Genomic DNA, 23,353 nt, shown 5'->3' on the forward strand with positions numbered 1-23,353 from the left:
TCATCGTCTTCATCATCATCGTTATCATTGTCATCATCAAATTAGTCACTGAATTAACAAAAAAAAATACAATTCGAGTATAGAACATTCTTAAATCATGCAATCAACCCCAAATGACCAATTACTACAAGGGCAACTTCCTTCGACTAGAGACCGTCAATTTGCTGTTACCACCTAGAATTGCAAGGGTGACGGTCTCCAACTAGAAACCGTAAAGCAGCCAACTAGTTATTTGAGACTAATTGCATGATTTTAAAATGTTCGATAGTTGAATTACACTTTTTTTTGTTAATTCAATAGCCAGCTCAATAATAGCAAACTCATCTGATTGAGAACTAGTGCAATAAATGATCTTTGGTGATGAGGTTTCATTTGTATTGTTGTTTAAATAAATGGATACAAAGACATCTTGAGGCCTACTACATTCACAAACCATAACTTTACTCAGCCACAGCACAAGATCAAGATCAAAGCCAGTAAAGCCACACTCATTAAACCCAAATTTGCAGGGACAAGAAAAACTTCACTCCAAATTAAAAATGAAAATCCAAAAAAAAAAAAAAAAAAAAAAAAAACCCTTTAGTTACAGAGATTGGGAATGCACACCCCAGCATCTGGATTTTGCTGTTCCTTCCATATCCTCCCTGTAACTCTAAGCTTCAGCTCCTTCCGGTCCCCGCCGGAAAAGAAAAGTGCCATGTTACGCTGAATGATAAGACCGTCGTGACTGTCCCTCACCTTGCGATGGCTATCTCGGACGCTTCTTGGAGTACCCTCCCAGATGAGCTTTCTACCATTTCCTCCTACCTCCAGGCTGTAGCTGTATGAGCGAGCTTCAGTCTCGTCTCCCATAAAGCGAAGAAAAGCCATGTATACAGGAGCCATGCCAAGCTGGAAGGCCTCGAAGTGAAGGCAGAAGTACTCACCAAAACAATGAAAAACCTAACAGAGGAAAAAGGAGAACCAACAAGACTAAACAACATATCCAAATCCAATGATATGAGAGTTGAAAGATGATTATTTAAACCAATAATAATAATAACAACCCACGAAAAAACAAAAAAGTTCCTTCTTTTTTTTCGGGTGATGAGGGAAACCCGCAGCTACTAACTGAGGGTGTGCACTCGATAAACCTCACCTTGTGACCCTAGCCCAGCAAAGGACCAAAAGGGGGTAAACCAGCTTAGGTTGCCCATAGTTGACCGGCTCAAAGCCTCAAACCAAGAAGGCTGGGATTCGAACTCGTGACCTAGTGGTTACAAGTTTGTATCCTTAGCCAACTTGGCTAGGGTTACCCCGCCCCAAACACAAAACAATAGATACTTGCTCCAACAATTTCAACTAAGATGTGTTAAATCCCTCCTCCCTTACAGAAAAGTTTTAACATTTCTAACCTATATTTTCATACAAAAGCTGCACATCCATGGGGCCAAAAACCAGTAGTACTACACCATTATCTTGGAAGAAAGTGCATGCATATTTGGGTTCAAAAATACTACTAGGATCATTGAGAAAAAAAAATATTATATGAAAGCATAAATAAAGAAACAAATGTATTTACTAAAGAGATCAAGATATGAAAAAATTAAAAAATTTATACTCGCACAGAAACATGGTAGAGGTAATAAATAAATAATGAAAAGAGAATTTCAATTTTGGTCATATGACTATAGGCGCTTTGTTAATTTCAGCACCTGGCTTTCAAAAGTGTCAATTTAGTACCTTGACTATGCAATTTTTATCAATTTTGGTCACTCCGGTTAAATTACCGGCCAAATTTCGCCAGAAAAACTTAATCCTTTATTTAGTCTATAATCTGAGGGGCAAAATCGTCTTTTGAAGTCTGTTAAAATTGTCTTTTTTTCCGGCGAAATTTGGCCTGTAATTTGGTCGGAGTGACCAAAATTGACAAAAATTACATATTCAAGGTACTAAATTGACACTTTTGAAAGTCAGGTGCTAAAATTAACAAAGCCCCTATCGTCATATGACCAAAATTGAAATCTTCTCTAATGAAAATTAACACTGCACAAATTAAGCAGGTCATTCTCAAAAACTTAAGCAGCAGACTTGGTTCCCCAACTTTTTCAAATCCTGAGAAACCCATCTGGGGAGTTACTGCATAGTGATTGTAAACATATTCATGTAGAGCAACTGGGATATCTTGCTATTTTAAATCAGTAAAAAGAATATTAGAGAGGAATTATATATTAATCTTATAAAATATGTTAAGCAAAATGGTGGTTTAGAGTGAAGAAATGACACAGAAATGTGACAAGTGCACCCTAAATATTTGACACAGTATCCCAATGTTGCATTTTAATAATCTGGCATTCATTGCTAAAATGCAGCATAAGCACTCTATTAAAATGTTGTATGCTATACTGTAAATTCATCTTCCTATATCCACTTTTCTACATGTTGTACTTTCAGATGGACCAACTCAAGCCTTTAAGTTGTTTAGGTAGGGGTCTAGGGTTGTGCTAAAATCAATTAAAACTGTGGCACTAAATTTTAATAAATTTTTAGAACTTCATTGCTCTATTAATTGCCATTCTGGTGTTGTTTTTCGCAAAATATTTGTATCATAAATGCTTGTAAAAATAATATTTTGGAAATGTTTTCTATTATTTGGCAACTTGCATAGAAAATAAGGGATACTGGAACACTTTTTGCCCAAAAAAAAAAAAAAAAAAAAAACAATTGTAGAGATATCTGATACTAAGCAACATAAGAAGGAAGAGAATTAGGTTACGAATTTCACAACTTACAGTCAGCATCCATGTGGCATTTTCTACTTCACGAGGATTAGACTTAACATATCGATGGTTGAATGTGCATCCTGTGTGCATGTCAACCTTGTGGTCATCTCTTAAATGAGAAACCAAATAAGGTATGTCCCCAGTAACTGAGCACTCCGATCCAGCATATGGGCAACTGTACGGTCTAAAATTGCAAACCGCCTCATGTTTAAGTTTGCTGTAATACGGAAATATTTCTGTACATCCCAATGAAAAATATTTGCAGGGAAGTTCAAGTGACTCCGCAACCTTCTCTAAAGCTAAGCACCTAATATCACCGAGCTCTTGTCTGCAAGTAGGACATCGGTTGTGCACCCTTGCCTTACAGGTTGAACACAGCGTGTGCCCATTTTGACACTGAAAACGCAAAATTTCACCGAACTATCATTACCCTTCACACTCACTAAGAATTGTAGCATAAACAGTTAACAACAACTCAATATGGGTCCTCGTGGGAAACAGTATCAATTCAAAGGAATATTGTGAAAACTTATAACAATAAGATATCTTCAATTTGAGCAGAAATATGTGTTCATTTCTCCCAAAGGTCAAGTCCAACACAACATCTACCTTAACAAGATTAATGTTCTTCATTTATGAGAAAATCCATAGGGGACTTGTTTGGATAAACTATTCCCCCAACAAAAACACAATCATTTCAAATGACAGGCTTGTAAAATAAATGAGTGGACCTTGCTTCTATTGCAAAATTTCATCTTTTAGACTTGAAATCGAACCAAATCTAACCCTCAATCGTTCATTGACCCACCACATCAAATTCAGAACAAGTAACACAAACACCACCAAGTCTAACTAGCGGACAAAATTGAATGCCCAATTAGAATTCAAAGGAAAACTAATGAGACAAATAAGAAAGAGACAATTTGAATAAATAAGTAGCTAGGATAAGACACCTGATGAATGGGCGGGTACATAGAATTGGTGCAAACGGGGCACTCCAGCAATTCATGAACACTGGTAGGCGCAATTCCGGCAGATAAAATGTTAATCGGAGGCTTCGTTGAAGAGCTGTAAGGATGATGCGAGGCTATAGACGATTGGGTCACTTCGTCATCCATGCCGTCCGATGAGGACACGCACTCAATGCTATCAATTTCCATTATTCTTCAAAAAGATTTGTTATCTCAAACACCCACTCGTCGAATTGGAGGAAAAATTCAAATTTTCCCTCAATTCTTGTCCAAAATCATATCTTGGAATTGGAATGGGGGAGCGGATCCACCATTCTTAACTCTTCTTTCAATTTCCCCTCCTGATCCGAGAGAAAGAAAGAGAAAGAAGAATCAAGAGAATTGTGAAAGGGAGATGGAAGAAACTTAAAGAAGAAATTTGGAGAGAGATCGATATTGATCGATTCCGAAGAACCAATGGGAGCCCCTTTTCACTGAAAAAGAGGTTCTTTTCTTCACCTTGGTCTTTCTATGAGGTGGCCTCATACAATCATACAAACAAGGATCACCGTTCAACTCAGAAGCCCCTCCCTCCATCTAACGGCCATCATAATTTATTCCCCCTTGCCTCTTTCCCTCACATTTCAAAGGTTTATAAATTATGATGTATTATTATTAATTTTATTTTGTTTATTAAAATAAAACATCTCAACAATTATTATTATTTTTAGTAAAACGGATAAGTCGCTTGCCTGTTTGTTTCTTTAGGTCAAAATACATACTAGGTCTGTCACATTTTGTTCAATTTAATCCTTGTACCGTAATTTTATTTAATTTAATCCCTGTATTTTAAGATTTAGAACAATTAAGAACAATACTTAACACCATTAACTTTTTTAGTTAAGTTTGTACACGTGGCGTTGAATTTTCCATGTCAAATTGTGTGAAAACAAATATACATTCTATGAAAAGTTGCTGGTTCGTCTGGTGTAGCTCTATCCACCTCAAGTTTCACACAATCTGACATGGAAAATCCAACACCAAGTGGACTAACTTAACAGAAAAAGTTAACGGCGTTAAGTATTGTCCTTAATTGTTCTAAATCTTAAAATACAGGGATTAAATTGAACAAAATTAAAGTATAGGGACTAAATTGAACAAAATGCTACAGTACAGGGACTTAGCATATACTTTGTCTGTTTCTTTATGAATAATAATAATCAAATTGACATCAGATGGCATGTAGTGACCTCTCCCATGTGAGAGGTCATGAGGTCGAGCCTCAGTGGGGGCGTTGTTGACTCAGTGTACTTTATTAGGTTGAGAAAGTATGTTTGAACAGATACTATAATAATATAATAGAGTCAGTAGCATTCCCTTTGGGCCGGCCTCTGTACCTCTCGGAGCGAACGGACAGAGAAGCATTCCCTTTGGGCCGGCCTCTGTACCTCTCGGAGCGAACGGACAGAGAAAAACACCTTTGGGCCGGCCTCTGTACCTCTCGGAGCGAACGGACAGAGAAAAACACGGACCACATTGTGTGGTTTACATCCAATATATATATATGTATATATATATATATATATATATATATATATATATATATAATAATCAAATTGAAAAAAAAAAAAAAAAAAAACATGTTTTATGTAACACTTATATAATCAAAGTATTACCTTTTGAAAAATAATATGGGGTTACAAAAATATAAAATTGACTTATGTGTTTAGTTATGATTGTGGAGGATTAAATTTTATATTATATTAATTAATTTACTATTATATATATATATATATATATATATATATATATATATATATATGAGTTAAATTCATTTTTTGTCCTATAAGGTGACCGTCCATTTAAGTCTTTTTTATCACAGAATATTCATTTTTAGTTATAGTATTATTGTTGCATGATCATTTTTTGTCATTATCAACAAAACAGTTTAAATATTATTAAATACAGGAATATTTCGGTCTTTAATTATGATTTTTTTTATAAAAAAAATAATAAACATAAAAAATATTGCGGTTCAACCTACTTTGTATAAAAAAGATTGAAATATTTTTGTATTTATTGATATTTTAACAATTTTATTGATGAAGAACTAAAAATAATCATATCATAATAATACTAGGACCAAAATGGTACGCCATGGTATAATAACTTACCCTAGATGATAGAGTAGCTTATTTTATATGGTACGCTTATCACATTATAAAAATTCTCTTATTATTATTATTATTATTATTATTATTATTATTATTAGTGAAAGTAAAGTTTAAATATTATAAGGTAAGAGTTAATACCATCTGAGGTCCTCCGAGTATAGTGGTTTTGCCACGTTTAGTCTTAAACTTTCAAATTGACCATATGTGATCCTTTGACTTTCAAATTTAACCATTCATGGTCCAAATTAACCACCCATGGTCCTTCAACTATTAAATTTTAACCAATCATAATCCTTTCAAGAGGACCGCGGTTGGTTAAATTTCTAAAGTTGAAGGACTATGGGTGGTCAACTTAGACCACGAACGGTTAAATTTAAAAGTCGAATAACCACAGATGGTCAATTTGAAAGTTTAGGGCTAAACGTGGCAAAACCACTATACTCGGAGGATTTCATGTGGTATTAACTCTAAAAGGTAATCTGGGTATCTCCTTTCTATAGATTAAAAAAAAAAAAAAACTTAAAAAAAATTAAAAAGTAATCTACAAATACTTCAGAGAATCAAAGTAATCAGATTACTTCAAATATTACCTCAAATTTGAAGTATGATAATTTAAAATTATTACTGTAATTATATAATTTGAACCAAATAAGATTATATAACTGTAGATACTGAAAATTTGATATATCAAAATTGATATGAAATTTTCAAATATATCTTGAGAGTAAGAATATATAGTTATGTCTTGGTACATTTTAGATAATATTGATATTATTTAATTTGTTTAATTAGATAATATCAAAAGAGTTTGAACATATTAAAACTCTTCACATCATACAACTATAAAATGAAATTCAATAACATGTCTCACTGTAATAAGACTATTGTATGTATAATGTCGAATGAAACTGTAGTTGAAACAAAATGAAACTTTTAGCTGTGCTGAAATGAAACTACAATATATATAAAAAGAAACTAATTTAAATATGTTTTATAAACAGAAATAATTATGCGGAACAGGTGTCGTTTCTTTTCGTTAAAAGAAACGACACCGTTTTGAACCATGGTCCACAGTAAAATTTGCCCACTAAGAGTTGTTATACCATGAACTAGGGAGAATATAAATTGTTTATTTTTAGTATTGGAATTGTGAACTTCTAGAATATAAATTGTGTTTCTAAGTCAAAACACATAACATCTGTAGAAGGCTGGGAATTTTTGAATACAATACATGGTCATCAAATAATAATCTGGAACTTGTAGATACAATATAAGGTAATGAATTACATATATGTTAATATCATGTGTTCGTAATATACAAATTGTGAATTTTTAAAAGGTAAATTGTGAACATTTAGTATATAAATTGTGAACATTTGGATCCGAGTTCACCTTACAAGGTGGACCCGGGTCCACAAGAATAATTTGCCTTGGGGAGGTGTGTCATCGGTTAATTGTAAAATGGCAAGATACTTTATTTATAAACATTTTCCAATTATAACGGATTTTGCAACATATATTAGTGAAATAAATTGGTAGAAGACATTTGAAAAGAATTTTATCATTTGGATAAGTTGTAGTCACCAAAATTGTGAATGATGTTCATGTGTGAACATTAACTTGAAAACGAAGTAAACGTGGTCAACATTATCCACAATTTGCCACAATCTGCGCCTAAACTAAGAGTCAACAACGTGAAACCAACCTAAAATTGTTCACTCCTGTACTAGTTTTCTTAAGGAGTTAATACCTAAAATGGTCCTTGACTATAGTGATTTATCTCAATTTCGTCCTAAATAACTTTGGTGACCTAATGTAGTCTTAGATTTTTGTGCTTTTACTCAATTTAATCCTTCGCTTGTTATTACGTCAAATTGATTTTAAATAAAAGGACAATTCAGTAATCTTAATATTGGTCTTTCTTTACCCTCAGCCTCAGCCTATGAAGTGCGAAATCACTCTCTCTTTTACGAATTACTCCCACACATGCAAATCAAATTTTATATTCGTGGATTTGGGAGTAATTTGTAAAAGAAAAGTGATTTCGCACTTCGCAAGTCTTTGAGTAAAGAGATGTCAATATTGACATTACTGAATTGTCGCTCTATTTAACACGGAATAGACTGAACAAAAAACGGAGGACTAAATTGAGCAAAAATACAAAAATCTGATACTACATTAAGTCATCAAAGTCGTTTAGGATGAAATTGAGAAAAACCTCGAGGTCCATTTTGGGTATTAACTTTTTTCTTTGAGTAAAGACAACCTTTTGGTCCAAAGAAGTAACTATTATGTTGCGATATGGATACATACAGGCTCTGTTTGGCAAACCTAGCTGAAAAGCTATAAGCTAGGAGCTGAAAGCTGAAAGGAGCTGAAAGCTGAAAAGTTATAAGCTCGGAGCTGAAAACTGAAGAGCTGTTAAGCTAGCTGTTATGATTGAAAGTGTTTGGTAAAATTAGCTTTTTGATAAGCTGATAAATGTAAAAAGACTAAAAATGACATGTTCATAACATTTAAATTAGTTTGTTTACATATTAAAATTTAATATTTTGTCTTTAAAAAAAATTAACATTTTGAAATAAAACTATTAGTATAATCATGATCTAGCATCTCATAATGAAGTAGCAATATTATTGCAAATCTCATAATAATAATAATAATAATAATAATAATAATAATAATAATAATAATAATAATAATAATAATAATAATAATAATAATATTATTATTATTATTATTATTATTATTATTATTATTATTATTATTATTTACGGTGAAAGTTGCGGATAAAAAAGAAGAGAAAATGATTTTAATTGGGAAGGGTAAATTATGTCATTCCTTTAAAATAATAAGGATAAAGATGAAAAAAAAAAAGTGAAGAAGCTAGGAGCTTATTTTGAAACGCTACTTAAGGTAGCGTTCCAAAATAAGCTCTTATTTTAAGATAGGAGCTTATTTTGGGAACATTACCAAACAGAGCTTATAGCTTATTAGTAGCTTAAAATAAGCTATAAGCTTCTAAATAAGTTCTGCCAAACAGAGCCACAGTAGATATTGAGACTCAATATATTGTTTTACATAAGCTAAGAATCATATTATATGGATCAAAATTATTTACCATCTAACGTTGTAATATAAATATATTCATTTTCTTAATCTAGAGTGATGTTAGTTAATTCATGATAATCAATGAATATAAAATTTTATTATCATGTTGTAAATTTTGTCCCTATAATATTATCATTTACAAAATTGGTAGTATGAATTAAAACAAGAAGAAAAATAAATTGAAACATAAATTTCAAATTTTATATATACTATAATTACAAATTTTTTAAAAAGAGAACTCTTTAATTTCATAGGTTATACATGAATTAGAGAAACATCACCCTAAGTTTTAAAGAAATTACGTAATAATTAAATATTAATAAATTAATATAATAATAACACATCATCATATAATAAATATTAAAGATTTTTGTAAGAGAACGAACGTTATATATCTATTCTCAAGCTTAAGTTTAATAAAAACAATGCATACTTGTACCATGATGCACTATACACAACAATATAAATTTCTCACTTTTTTATTGTTAGACCATGAAGTATTTAAGTAAACCCTTCATATTTGAATCAGGTTGGTTGTTGGAAGAGGGTTGTGGCAAGGTGGTTGATTTGGCGTGGAGGCCATCGGTGGGTTTAGATTTTCAACAACGAATTGCAGTGTGTGGTCAGCATTTATCAAGATGGGGTGGGGAGTACAGACGATGCTTTGGACGTCGCATTGCTCTTTTGCGTTCCAAATTAAATCGGCTGAGGGAAAATAGAAGTCACCAATCTGTAAATGATTTTTTGGTGGCCGAAGAAGAACTAAACACACCGCTATGCTAGGAGGAGGTGTTTTGGAGGCAGAGGTCGAAGCAGCTGTGGCTGAAACATGGAGACTCCAACACTAAATATTTTCACAAAGCCGCATCTACCAGAAAAAGAAGGAACACTCTCGTAAGGTTGCTGGATCTGCAGGGGGTATGGCGAGAAGGATCAGCCATGCATGTTGAGGTTTTGAGGTATTTTAACAGCATTTTCCGGTCTGAAAATAGTACCTTGGATTTTTTCACTAGAATACAAAGCCGCGTAACAACATGTTGCGATGAATGAGATGTTACTGCAACCGTTTACGTTGGCGGATGTGAAGACGGCTCTTTTTTCTATGGCCCTAGAGAAGACCCCGGGTCCGGATGGCATGTCGCCGGCCTTCTATCAGCACTTTTGGCCAGTTCTGGGCCATGATTTATCTATGTTTGTCCTACATTGTATTGCGTGCGGCTCGTTCCCACAGAGCTTTAACGACTCAAATATTGTTTTATTGTCGAAGAAAAAAGTGCCCGAGAAGGTTGTCGATTTACGTCCGATAGCGCTTTGCAATGTCATTTACAAGATCATTGCTAAGTGTTGGCCAATCAGATGAAAGGGGTGTTGGATTCTGTGATTTCACCGTCGCAGAGTGCCTTCGTTCCTGACCGGTTATTAACAGATAACATCATTGTGGCCGGTGAAATTGGACATTATTTGAGACGGAAGACCAGTGGTACCATGGGGTGGGCGGCGTTAAAACTTGACATGGCCAAGGCGTATGATAGGATGGAGTGGAGTTTTTTGGAAGGCATGCTGGTCGCACTCGGCTTCGACCGTAGGTGGATTGATCTATTGCTTCAATGTGTCACGACGGTCCGGTATGTTATACAGGTGAATGGGGAAGGCGTTGGCTCTGTGAGTCCGACCCGCGGCATTAGGCAAGGCGACCCGTTGTAGCCATATTTGTTCATTCTATGCGCCGAAGGTTTATCAATCTTACTGCAACAGGCAGAGAGCCGTAGGGAAATACATGGGGTGCGTGTGGCTCAACGGGCACCTGCCGTTTCGCATTTATTCTTTGCGGACGACAGTCTCCTGTTCTTCAGGGCTACCCAATGTGAGGCACAAGCAGTTAAATCTTGTCTGGAAACATATTTTGCAGCTTCAGGCCAGTTGATCAACTTCGACAAATCCAGTGCCATGTTTAGCCACAACACAGATGCAGGGGCGCGGGTTATGGTAACCGAGTGCGTGGGGGTTCACAAGACTGCTGATTTGGGCACTATCTTGGTTTGCCTTCAGTGTTGGGACGGAACAAGACAGCCACATTTCGGTACATTGAAGAAAAAATTCGAGAACGAATTGGCGCGTGGCAACATAAATTCCTATCTAAAGCCGGTAAAGAAATTTTGATTAAAAGTGTAGCTCAGGCTCTACCTATTTTCACTATGTCCGTCTTTCTACTTCCGATCCGGGTTTGTGATAAAATTGAAAAAATCTTCAATCGTTACTGGTGGGGTGGAGGGAGCTTGTGCAGTAGGGGAGTGCATTGGTTAAGCTGGGTGAGGTTATGCGAGCCAAAGAACCGGGGTGGGTTGGGGTTTAAAAAACTTCATGAATTCAATATAGTCATTCTAGCCAAACAGGGATGGTGTCTGTTGACGCAGCCGGACTCTTTGGTTAGCCAAATCATGAAGGCGAAATATTACACCATGAGTGATTTTATGGAAGCCCAATGGGGTAATAACCCTAGCTATATATGGCGTAGCATCGCGGCAGGACAAGCGATGTTGAGAAGGGGATTGGCTCGGCGGATTGGAGATGGCAAGGACACAAATATATGGGATTGGCCTTGGTTAGCAGATTCGTCCAATTCTGCTTTGCTTATCAGTCGGATTGAAGACTTGAGCGAGGCGAGGGTGAGCGGTTTGATGACTGCCAGTGGAACGTGGGATGAAGAGGTGCTCCGAGATATCTTCAACGAAGGTGATGTCCGACGGATCCGCACCACTCCCATATCTCCTCATCTACGGGATTCATAGCGTTGGATTGGAGATGTCAGAGGGGTGTACAATGTCAAGCAAGGATACAGATTGATCACTGAGTCCATTCTCAGGCCAGAAGCAGTGTCTGCATTCAATGCTTGGGAACGTTTGTGGAAGATCCCGGTTCCCCAAAGGTACGCAACTTATTATGGCGATGCGTCCGTGGTGTTCTTCCGGTCAAAGAAAACCTGAAAGTGAAGAGGATTTGGATTGGCGGAGGGTGTCCACTGTGTAACCAAAGCGCTGAGACAACCGAACATCTATTCGGTGAGTGTTGGTATGCCAGGCAATTGTGGAGATTAGATGATGTATTACAGGGACGAGATATGCAGACGTTCATCGCAAAGAGTCTGGGCAATCCATGTCCAGATTACAGCATGCATATGGAGGCCATTTTCTGGGTATTGTGGACAGCGAGAAACGATCGTGTGTGGCGGAACAAGGACTGCACTGTGGAATATTTGCGTATCCATGTCCAGGTATTAACGGCGACTTGGAAAACAACATTAGTGCCCGTTGTGTCCAGAGAGCGTGTGAATGACACTCTTGATCGATGGGAGCCGCCGGCACAACAATGGCTGAAATGTAACGTGGACGCGGCGATCTTCGATGACAGGGTGGGCTTCGGGGTGGCGCTACGAGATCACGAGGGCCGTTTTGTGGCAGCCAAGAGTAGTCGTATAGTTTGTGATCGCGACCCTTTGATGGCAGACGCTCGAGCGCTCCAAGAAGCTTTACGTTGGCTAGGAGCGTTAGGCTGTAGTCACTTAATTATTGAAACAGATTGTTTAACTTTATGTACTGCTTTTAATTCTTGTACTTTAGATTTGTCGTATGTAGGTTCTGTTATTAAGCAATGTTTGTTGATTGCTAATGACATTGGGAACATTGTCGTTCGCCATGTCAGGAGATCAGCGAATCAAGTGGCTCACGTGTTAACACGGGCAACGGATTCATCCACTGACTCAGGTTCCTGGACCGTTATTCCACCAGATTTTATTGTTGCTTTATTAATTCATGAATGAAGGATTGTGTTGGTTTCAAAAAAAAAAAACTTTAAAACATAAGAGATACCTTTAAATCTATATAGATTAATCCCCATTAGTACCAGGTCGACCCAATTAAACAACAAAATACTGGTCATATTAATTTTTTCAGGCGAGATGAAGTTTTAAACTCCCAACTATACATATTCATTTTTAATATATTGTAAATTCATTCTTAATGTATATCAAATATAAGTTACATTGTAAAATTCCCCCTAACAATAACAAATACAAACAAAAGAGATCATAAGAAAGGTGAAATATATCCTATATTATTTCAAGGAAAAGTCCACAGAGGTAGTCATAGTTCATTCCACCACATTGTTTCACTTATCTAGATGAATGAATGAGCTGATGATGATAACACTATCAATTAGTACAATGTGGTAAAGGCCTGAGAGAAAAATATCATTACAGCACAGCCTAATTGCAAATCTGAGTAAATATATATTTCGCAATTCAGATATTACATACTATACACAGATGAGAATGGCAATAGATCTCAAAGCGCGTGGCAGGTGGTGTCTACAAAGCAACAATAGAAGGAAGATCTCGTTCCACCTCGATATCTGCCTCGGACCCCTCCACAATTTTCTGCAGTGCGACATAAAGGTATTAGCGAAATCATTAGGTAGCATGCCCAATAGAATACTCAATCCGGCACGGTGGACATACCTTGGGTTCCTTTTGTTCATTTCCTGAAAGATAACAGTCCAACGCCCCCTTACCATAGAGGATTTTGGCCCCACATCCACGCCCCTCATGTCCTACAGCCTCATCGTCAACTATAACAGCATCTATTACATTATCACCCGACCTGACATCAGGGATCTGTACAACACAAAAATGAATTTGTCTAAGATATAAGTTTGTCTCATATAAGAAATAGGAGTGGAGAAGATCGGGTCGAGCCCCCGCCCCCATGGTACAAGGATAGATGCCTATAAATATTAAATAATATGAGAAGGGTGTATCTCTAGGTGCTTCATCACCATCACAATTAATAAAAAAAATAGTTTCACTCACGTGGGCGTAGGCACATTGCCAAACCAGGTAAATCTTGCCTTTTTTACTTTTCTGTCATTGTTATTGTTTCTTGTTCTTGTTAATCTAAACATCATCCCAATTCACCCTTTCACAGACTGAATTCCCTTCATCTTGACTTGACACGGCTGATTCTAATGGGAAGTTAAAATGGGTGAAAAAAAAAAGTATTGCATACCTCATACATAGCATCCATCAAAATACTTTCCAATATGGATCTCAATCCACGGGCTCCTGTATTCTTGGTGATTGCTTTCCTAGCTATCGATCTCAAAGCGTCTTCGGTGAAATGCAGTTTTACCTGATAAGCGAGCAGTAGTATAGTTGTAAAATAAATGTACTCTAACGAAAAAACAAAGATGGTGCAAATGGTCGACATTAAAAGATGGAAAGAACTATAAGACAATGAGTAAAAACATACATTATTCATTTGGAACATTTTTTTGTATTGCTTCCCAAGTGCATTTTTTGGCTCTGTTAAAACCTGGAAAAGGAAAGTATAAAGCGGAAGTAAATAAATTTTAAAAGGATAGCTATATCAACACATGCACAATTATAAGATTTTTATTGATAAGAGGGACAGCAATTACAATATAAAGACTAAAGAGGAGTCCTGGCAACAATTATAAAGTGGAAGTAAATAAAATTTTAAAAGGGGAAATTTCCACTTTTGTCTCCCCTCTTTCACCGTCACACCATAGGGATAGCAAAATGGAACTTGTACATGGTGGTAATATTTATCGCCTCCTCATTTTTTGTTTTGATTTTTTGTTCATATTGGTGCTTTGGATGTCTATCATATTAGGATCAATTGCCTTGATTTTCTGTTTTTAAATTTTTAAAACCTTTATTCCAATTATAAGGTCATACATAACCAAAAAACAATATTAGTAATCATTCCAATTCCAGCTTACTACCAAACATGCAAAATACTTTCACCAAAAGCCATTCCAATTACCAAGTATTTGATTTCCATTCCGATTCCCATGTTCGAACCAAACACACCCTAAGTCTGCATTCTCAACAAATAAGATTGTTGGAGATCCTTTAGTGCCAACTACAAAAACACTCCATTACTTACACAAGCACGCATGTATAATCTCAAAAGACTCTAGAAGTCCTAAAGAGAAATCATCCAAACACAAGAAGGATTCAAAATTTCTTCAAGAAAGTTGACCCCCTATAACTATCACTATAAGGTTCTCGATTTGATAATGTAGATTTGGATTAGTGAGCTTCATTTCAATTTTTCTTCAATCCAAAGAGCAAATTATTACATCTTAAACAGCATCATTGCAAGCTTTCAATTTCAGAAAATAATTAGTATTACCTGCACAAGTTGATTCTCAGTAAGAGCAGTTAAACTAACAAGGATGGGAAATCGTCCAACAAACTCCGGTATCAAACCATAGGAAATTAAGTCACTACTTTCAACCTGCAGACCAGAAATCATATGGTATTACAATCTTTTTTTATAAGTTAATTTAAATATAGTAAGGAAATATTCCCAAGGCAGTTACAAGTGTTTCTTTTTTTAATATTATTTGAAAAAATTGGACATACCTAACAATAATCCATGGATAAGAAAGTTTTCACACATGTAAAGTCTGTAAATATCTATAGTTTTAATAGAGACATGAACAAAATCTGCACTAAAAATCCTTTTTTTACTATGTCACAAGAAGATAGACTCGAACATGAAAGTCTAAGCTGTGATATCAGTAAGTAAATATGAATATACAAACTCATACCGTCTCCAATAAAGATGAGGTCACAACTGCACTCGTTACACCACCAGTTCTCATATTTGTACGTACTGGTGCACCAAAGCCAATGGAGGAATCTTGACGTCTGAAAAGTTTTTCAAAATGTGTAAGTTGCAAGATTAACGAGGAAAACACCGCCAAAAAAACAAAAAAACAAAAAAAAAAAAAAAATCAAAAAAAAAAAGGAACAAAATCATACAATAGTAGTATATGACCTTTCTGAGATTGTCTTCTCCAAGTCAATAAAGGCACCACCACATATAAAGAGAATGTCCTTTGTGTCAATCTATACAAACAAATACAGCAAGGTTGTCAGGAATTATTTGCAGAATCGCAGCATCACTAACAGCAGAAAATACTCAATGATTGAAAATTAAAAAAATTTAGAAAAAAAAAAAAAAAAAAACATTTTCCAAAAGAAAATGAATATCTTGTATGCTAATCACACCTGAATGTTATCACCTCGAGGGTGCTTCCGAGCTCCCTTTTCAGGAACATTTACAATCTGCAAAGAAGACCACTTCAGTAAAAACAAAATGATACAACAAACAAGCCAATATCTTTTTGGTTAGCCATGATACGTTCTTGAACTTCAAGTCTGGAACGAAATGGAAAGCACTCAAAGCAGCCCCTCCCCTTCACTCTAGGGTGGTCCTCGAACTATCCAACAAGCAAACCATTACCATAAAATCATAGATGCAGCACTTACTGTTCCTTCAAGCATTTTCAACAATGCCTGCTGAACACCCTCCCCTGAAACATCTCTACTGATGTTTAGGCTCTCAGCCTGTCAAACCACCGTTACAAAGTAATTAGGTTATTTTCATAAGATATTCGATAACAACAGTATAAGGTCCAAACAGGTAATAGTACCTTCTTTGTTATTTTATCAACTTCATCTATATATACTATGCCCTGTTGAGCAGCTTGCACATTATAGTCGGCAACCTGAAATGAAGTCACACCATGATTTCCATGCAGAAATAAAAGAAAATGAGAAACTCAGACTACAATAGTACATAAGAGGTCAAGGATGGACTAGTTACCGTGAGGAGTTTATATAGAATGGATTCTACATCTTCCCCAACATACCCTGCCTGCAGACCACAGTGATAGGAATATAATTTTATGACAAATTGATAATTACTGCAATATTACTAGAATACAACAAAGATAAAGTATGTAAACTATAAATGGATTACTATGCCGAAAATACATGATTTCTGATCAAATAAGATAATGAGAGAACGGCTTGCCTGAGTAAGAGTGGTGGCATCTGCTATTACAAACGGAACATTTACCAATCGTGCCAAGGTCTTGGCTAGTAATGTTTTCCCTGTCCTTGAAATGACATCAAAGTACCCAAGTGGAAAAAGTAATATTAATAAAAGAAAGATGGTAACATAACCACAAATGCATGCATAAAAGTGAAATAAGAGGTAAAAAAATTATATATCAAAAAGACGAAAAACAGTGAGCAGGAAGAAAGGGAAAAGGGTTAATGAGGTTCAACTTATTTTCACCAATGACAACAATGGCATTTGCAATTATTACCTGAACCTGTTGGACCCATTACAAGAATATTACTCTTCTCCAGCTCCACAGCCTCATGTTCGGTTCCCTCCACTTTGTCACTGTCATTTTTCTCGGGGTTCCTATCTTACCACATTGTAATGACAAGCATTAGAAACTAAAAAAGTTTTTTTTCCCCACTTTCTCTTGGCTTTTTGAATTGTAGAGAGCAGGTCTTAGTTACAACATATAGCTATAGCGTTGTGCATTTTGTTCTTGATTACCTAAAGCATTTTCAACGTATGCACATAGTAAAGGGAAAGCAAACAAATCTACAAGAATGAAAGTTCAGAACTAACCACTTTTGAGCAGAGTCATTGTAGATTCTCTTATAATGATTATATACAGCTACAGAGAGGACCTGCAATTTGAAAATTCAATTACAAAGCAATAAGAGAAAATATTTACTATAATGCAAAAGCAATCATCACAAGTATATTTTCTTCATGGAAAGCAAAAATATAGATAAATAAAACAGAACTTTAGCTCCATTTTCACATCTGATTTTTCATCACTGCAGGATAACCAATTCCAAAAGAATCATAAGCTAGAAAAGTAAAGACCTTTTTGGCTCTTTCCTGACCAATTACAAACTTATCAAGCCCTTTGCAAATTTCCTTGGGGGTCGGAAAATTTGGACCCAAATTGGAGCCTCCCCAGCACCCATCTTTAGCCCCTGACCCGAACCCACCACCAGAGCCCGAGCTCGGACCATCCACTTCGCCCACCTGAACGAACTTCACACCCGGGCGCACCACAATTCCGTCCCCCGGAGGCTGCCAAACTTCCGGCGGATCCCCATAAGAGCTGGAAATGTCGATTTTGCCACAAGACGAAAGATTCCTCGAATTATCGTACCCTCGGTCAACGAATTCCCCGCGAACCGATACGGGCTTGAACAAACTGAAACTGTGGCGGGAGTTCGTGAAGTAGTTCTTTGACTTTATCCTCGAATTCCACCCCAAATTACCCAAGCGCCCGGCTTGCATATGGTTGAGGATGAAGTATCTCAAGTGAGAAGCAGTTGCAGAAGCTGTCTCTCTACATGATTTGGACCTCAGCGCAGCGGCCATAGCTTATTATCTAAAGCAAAAATAAACAAAAAACTCCAGAAAAATCTAGTGTAATAGTATTCCGAGCATGTGTTTTGGAGATAAAGCTGTGAACTTTACACGGATTGAGAGTTCAAGAATTGAATTTTCAGAGAAATGAAGCAAAGATTGAAGATTGAAATAGGAAAAAAGATTCTGCGATAGAATCGTGGGTGGGTTGTTCGTGTAGATTCTGCGATGGTTGAGGGCTGGCTGAGGATTTCTTGTGAGGATCAGACAAAGGAATAAAAAGAAAACGAAAATGAAAGTTACAGCTGAGTTGCACACAAATATCAAGAAGAAGATTATCTAATATGGGCGCATTGTGTTTCTTAACGGCCGATGAAACGGTGTCGTTAGCTGCAGAAACTGGGTGTGTGTGTGTGTTTTTTTTTTTTTATAAACAAAACTGTTACAGATTAATGTAGAACACACGATTCAACATTGAAATTTTTCTTTTTAAATATCCATTCTTTTCTTTTTCAAATAAAGTGTCTTTATTGAATGATGACTTAATCCAAGTCCATCATAATTCAAGTAACAAAATTTGACAAAAAAATTTGCATTCATCTCATTGTATATGACATACTCCTCATGTAATGCGACCTAACTCTACTTATAAACAATTTAATTAAAAAAAAAAACACAAAGGAAATTCATTAACTAAGATCCAAGCACAGAGCATTACAAATAAATTGAAAGTAAGAAAATTACTACATGTCATCAATCATAGAAAACAAACTCATAGGCTAAGATATGGGCCGTCCAATTCACATATATTGCTTAGCAAAAGAGTTAAAACAATAGTGATTAAGCATATCTTTTGCACATCCAAGTAAAATAAGATCAAAAGAGTGGTCATAGCTAGTTGAGATAAGGCCTTGAAGAACTTCAAATGCATTTGTTTCAATATGAAAATAATCCAATTCATCCAAGTAAGAATTTTTTTTATTGAGTATACTCCACTTCATGGTACATGTTACGTTACCTTAAAGGATTCAATGTTCATTCCTCAGGACTCAAACAAAGCCTATTCTACCCCTATCAACACCAATCGATGCATCAATATTGAGTTTAGACCAACCAACACAAGGTTTCTCCCATTTTTCTATGAATCTTAGTATGTCTAGAGAGCAATGTTCTTCATTGTCAATCACATCCCTCCATTCCCGAAAGTAAGTTCTCCCATTTTTCAATGAATCTTAGTATGTCTAGAGAGCAATGTTCTTCCTTGTCAATCACATCCCTTCATTCCCGAAAGTAAGTTCTCCCATTTTTCTATGAATCTTAGTATGTCTAGAGAGCAATGTTCTTCCTTGTCAATTACATCCCTACATTCATAAAAGTACATTATCCCATTTTTTTCTATGAATCTTAGTATGTACAGAGAGCAACGTTCTTCCTTGTCAATCACATCTCTCCATTCCCGAAAGTAAGTTCTAACACTCTCCACAATAATCCTAACATACATAGATTGGTAATGCCAAAGCTTATCGTTCCTGGCTAACCAAATAATCTAGCAAATCATCATCAACATTTAGTAGGTTGATATGTTCCTTGTTGAGGCACCAGAAATTTAGCACTACCCACTTAGCAAATGAAATATAAGTTCAACTGCCACCCAGATAGCACTCAACTCGATCTCTCTAGCTAAATCACAATTCACTAGAGTATGCACGATGATTTCATCATCATCGAAGCACAATTGACAAACCCTAAAACAATTTATTCTCTTGATATGAAGTAAATCGGTTGTAGGAAAACAAAAGGTACAAGCTTGCCAAAAGAAAATTCAAACCTTAAGAGGGATTATGATTTTCCATATATATAATAGTTCACTCTAAGATTTCCTCATAAAGTTCTTCTCCTAGTCTCTTTCTTCATTGACCTAGATGAGTTTGTTGTCGCTACTATGCACTAGTAGGAAGATACTCATAACGAGGAAATTGACTTAAATGGAAAATTTTTGAACAAGTGAATAAAAATGAGATGATTTTAAAATATGGACAACTTTACAAAAAAAAAAAAAAAAAAAAAAAAAAAAAAAAAAAAAAAACTTCATTGGGACTTGCATTTTTGGTTGTCAATGTTTTAAAATCATCTCATTTTTGTCAACTTGTTTGAAAAATGTCCCATTTAAGTCAACAAAGAATTAGGTTTGGGCATGCTATAAATCATATACATGAGCTTGAGCATGTGTTTGTATGTAGGCTTTTTGTTAGGCTCAAGCATGAGCCTACAATTGGCCTAACCTGGACTGAAGTATTTTTGAAAGCATATTTAATATGTAGGCCATTAAAAAAGTTATCTTAAATAGGCTTTGAGTCTATTTAAGGTATGTTAGTCTTTTTAAGACCTATATGGCTATATATGTGTAAAAAATTTAAAGATATACCTACACTAACACAAATATCTACTAATCTAATAAGAGACAATAAAGTAGGCCTACAACGGGAACTAACAAATATTGGTCAAATTATTTGTTGAAATGAATGGTTTATATTATTTTGATTTTAATATTTTTTTTCCTACTTTACCATCTATTATATCATTTACTTGTCCTAAATACCCCCTCATTCCGTCAATGTAAACTTTAGTAACGGAATATTTCGTTAACTATTTATTATTCTTAACTTACTCATCAATTTCCATAAAGGAATGTCATAGGTTCACAATCAGAATTGGCATAATTGTTGAACATATATTATGAATATGCTAGAGTGTATTAAAAAATACAATATAAAATTTAACATAAACGTTGGTCAATTGATTAGCCAGACTATATACTTAGGGACATTATGTTGTGCAACTGTGTGCACAATGCAAGGTGCACACGGAATTGGATTCATAATTTCTATACTGTAGATTCATAATTTCTATACTATAGATTCATAATTTCTATATTGTAGTTTCATAATTTCTAAACTGTAAATTCATAATTTTTATACTATAAATTCATAATTTCTATACTATAGATTCATAATTTCTAAACTGTATAGTTATCAAATTATGAACATATAGTTATGTGATTTGTGAATACATAGTTCAACAATTGGGAATATGAACATTGAAAATTATGAAAATAGAGTTTTGTAATTGTGAATATAGAGTTCAATAATTATGAATCTATAGTATAGAAATTATGAATCTAATTCTGTGTGCACCATGCATGGTGCACACGGTTACACATCATAATTTGCGTATACATAACATTCAAAGTTGAGCATCAAAGATTACAAATAAGGAACCTTGAAAATCATTATTTTGCATTCTTTTTAAAACAAATCTAGGTTAAGTTTTTTTTTTCCCCTTTCTTTTTTGTTCAATTAATCTTCTTTTGATTATTTAGAACAAGACTCAATATATTAATTATGTTTTTGCATTATTGGGAATGATTTAAGTCATTATGCTATTAATTAATATTTTTTGTCTATATTTCTAAAATGGTATACATATAATTGTACATTATTTTACAAATATTGTACTATTATTTTGTATCAGACAAAGTTGCTCTTACTTCATTAAAGTTTCATACCTATATATATACTAGCATTTTGTACGCACGATGCGCGAAAATTTATGCCCAATATTAAAACATTGATAAATACAAATAAGAGAAAATTACACTTTTGATCCTATGGCTATAAGAGTTGTGTTAATTTCAGTACTTGACTTTAAAAATTAATAATTTAGTCCCATAACTACGCAATTTTTAACACATTTGGTCCTCCCGGCCAAATCACCGGCGAAATTTGACCGGAAAAACGTTACTCATTTTAAATTAAATATAAGCAGGGGTAAATCAGTCAATTTAACTTTGAAAAGGGGGAAAATCCAGCCGGCCTTCGTTCACGTTTCTCTTCCATTGAACGCCGGAAATCAACCCCAAATTCATGAACAATAATTTTCAGCGATGGATCGGAGAGCAGCCAGAGAGAAACTTAACGCCACAATTTGCTTTGCTAGCAACCCTTAGAACAACGTCCATCTCTAAATGACCGGAAAACAAATTCATCAGAGAATTGAAATACTTGCACCGAGCATCATATCCCCACCAACTGTATTCATCCTCTGCACGCTAGAATTAAAACGAAACCAGCACACTCATAACGTCCAAATCTTCGACCCATAATAGGTAAATCAGAGAGCGTGAGCCATCTACCACCCGCCAAAGTCATGAGCATGAACACTTTATGACTTTGCAGAAGATAGCTTTGATTTGGCCATACAACACATAGGGAAGAAGGAAACACTGTACTACGCATACCATTTTCCCCTTTTTTAAAAAAAAGTTAGATTGACCGATTTGCCCTCATTTATATTTAATTTAAAATGTGTAATGTTTTTTCGGCCAAATTTAGTCAGTGATTTGGTCCGAAGGACCAAATGTGTTAGAAATTGCATAATCATGGGACTAAATTGTTAGTTTTAATGTCAAAGTACTGAAATTAACACGACCCCTATTGTCATTGGACCAAAAATGTAATTGTTTCATACAAATAATTAAAAATTATAATTTGAATTATATATACACAAATAATAATATATTTTTTGTACACACATATAATTTATCATTCATAAAAATTTAATTAAAATATAATTAAGCATTAAATTAATATATAATGATTTTAATAAAATGATAATTAAAAAATAAGAAAAAGATATGATAGATATAGGTGTATGGTAATAATGATGTGTTATCAATGTTAGAATTAAAAATAACGGTGTTATACCGGTGTAACTGTGTAAGTGTATTTTTGTCTAATAACATTGAAATGTACAGCATTTAAAGTAAAATGTATATATTTATTTGCATACAAAAAGAGGGACATAAATTAAGGATATAACTTTAATTGAGGCTTATTATGTTTTTAGATATGCTCCGATTCCCATGAGGTCACCTAGATAGAAGAGATCATGAGATCTCATCTCATCCATTAAAGCATTACAAATAGAAGGGTGAGGTTGAAAGAGAATTGTAATGTAATTAAGGTAGTATTTTAAACATAAGGGTAAAGAAGTAATTCTAATATTGTTATTATTTT

General features: G+C 34.9%; 2 protein-coding genes across 2 annotated transcripts; both read right to left on the bottom strand.

Annotated features, from left to right (window-relative positions):
• Window positions 1-328: 328 nt before the first annotated feature.
• LOC109183425 (E3 ubiquitin-protein ligase SINAT3-like) lies at window positions 329-4,210 on the bottom strand. Its single transcript, XM_019333512.1, has 3 exons — window positions 3,716-4,210; window positions 2,772-3,158; window positions 329-942 (listed from the first exon to the last, which is right to left on the bottom strand). Exons 1-3 carry the CDS (start codon window positions 3,920-3,922, stop codon window positions 580-582), a joined length of 957 nt encoding a protein of 318 aa, XP_019189057.1. The 5' UTR covers window positions 3,923-4,210; the 3' UTR covers window positions 329-579.
• Window positions 4,211-13,082: 8,872 nt separating this feature from the next.
• Window positions 13,083-18,673, bottom strand: LOC109183424 (CLP protease regulatory subunit CLPX1, mitochondrial-like). The gene is made up of 15 exons (XM_019333511.1): window positions 17,781-18,673; window positions 17,517-17,578; window positions 17,200-17,300; window positions 16,902-16,981; window positions 16,692-16,742; window positions 16,519-16,593; window positions 16,355-16,432; window positions 16,094-16,150; window positions 15,861-15,931; window positions 15,631-15,730; window positions 15,210-15,314; window positions 14,301-14,363; window positions 14,058-14,180; window positions 13,511-13,666; window positions 13,083-13,429 (listed from the first exon to the last, which is right to left on the bottom strand). The coding sequence occupies exons 1-15, from the start codon at window positions 18,288-18,290 to the stop codon at window positions 13,361-13,363; spliced, it is 1,701 nt and encodes a 566-aa protein (XP_019189056.1). The 5' UTR covers window positions 18,291-18,673; the 3' UTR covers window positions 13,083-13,360.
• Window positions 18,674-23,353: the final 4,680 nt, after the last annotated feature.

The sequence above is a fragment of the Ipomoea nil genome, unplaced genomic scaffold, assembly GCF_001879475.1.
Source record: "Ipomoea nil cultivar Tokyo-kokei standard unplaced genomic scaffold, Asagao_1.1 scaffold1125, whole genome shotgun sequence".
Lineage (NCBI taxonomy): Eukaryota > Viridiplantae > Streptophyta > Magnoliopsida > Solanales > Convolvulaceae > Ipomoea > Ipomoea nil.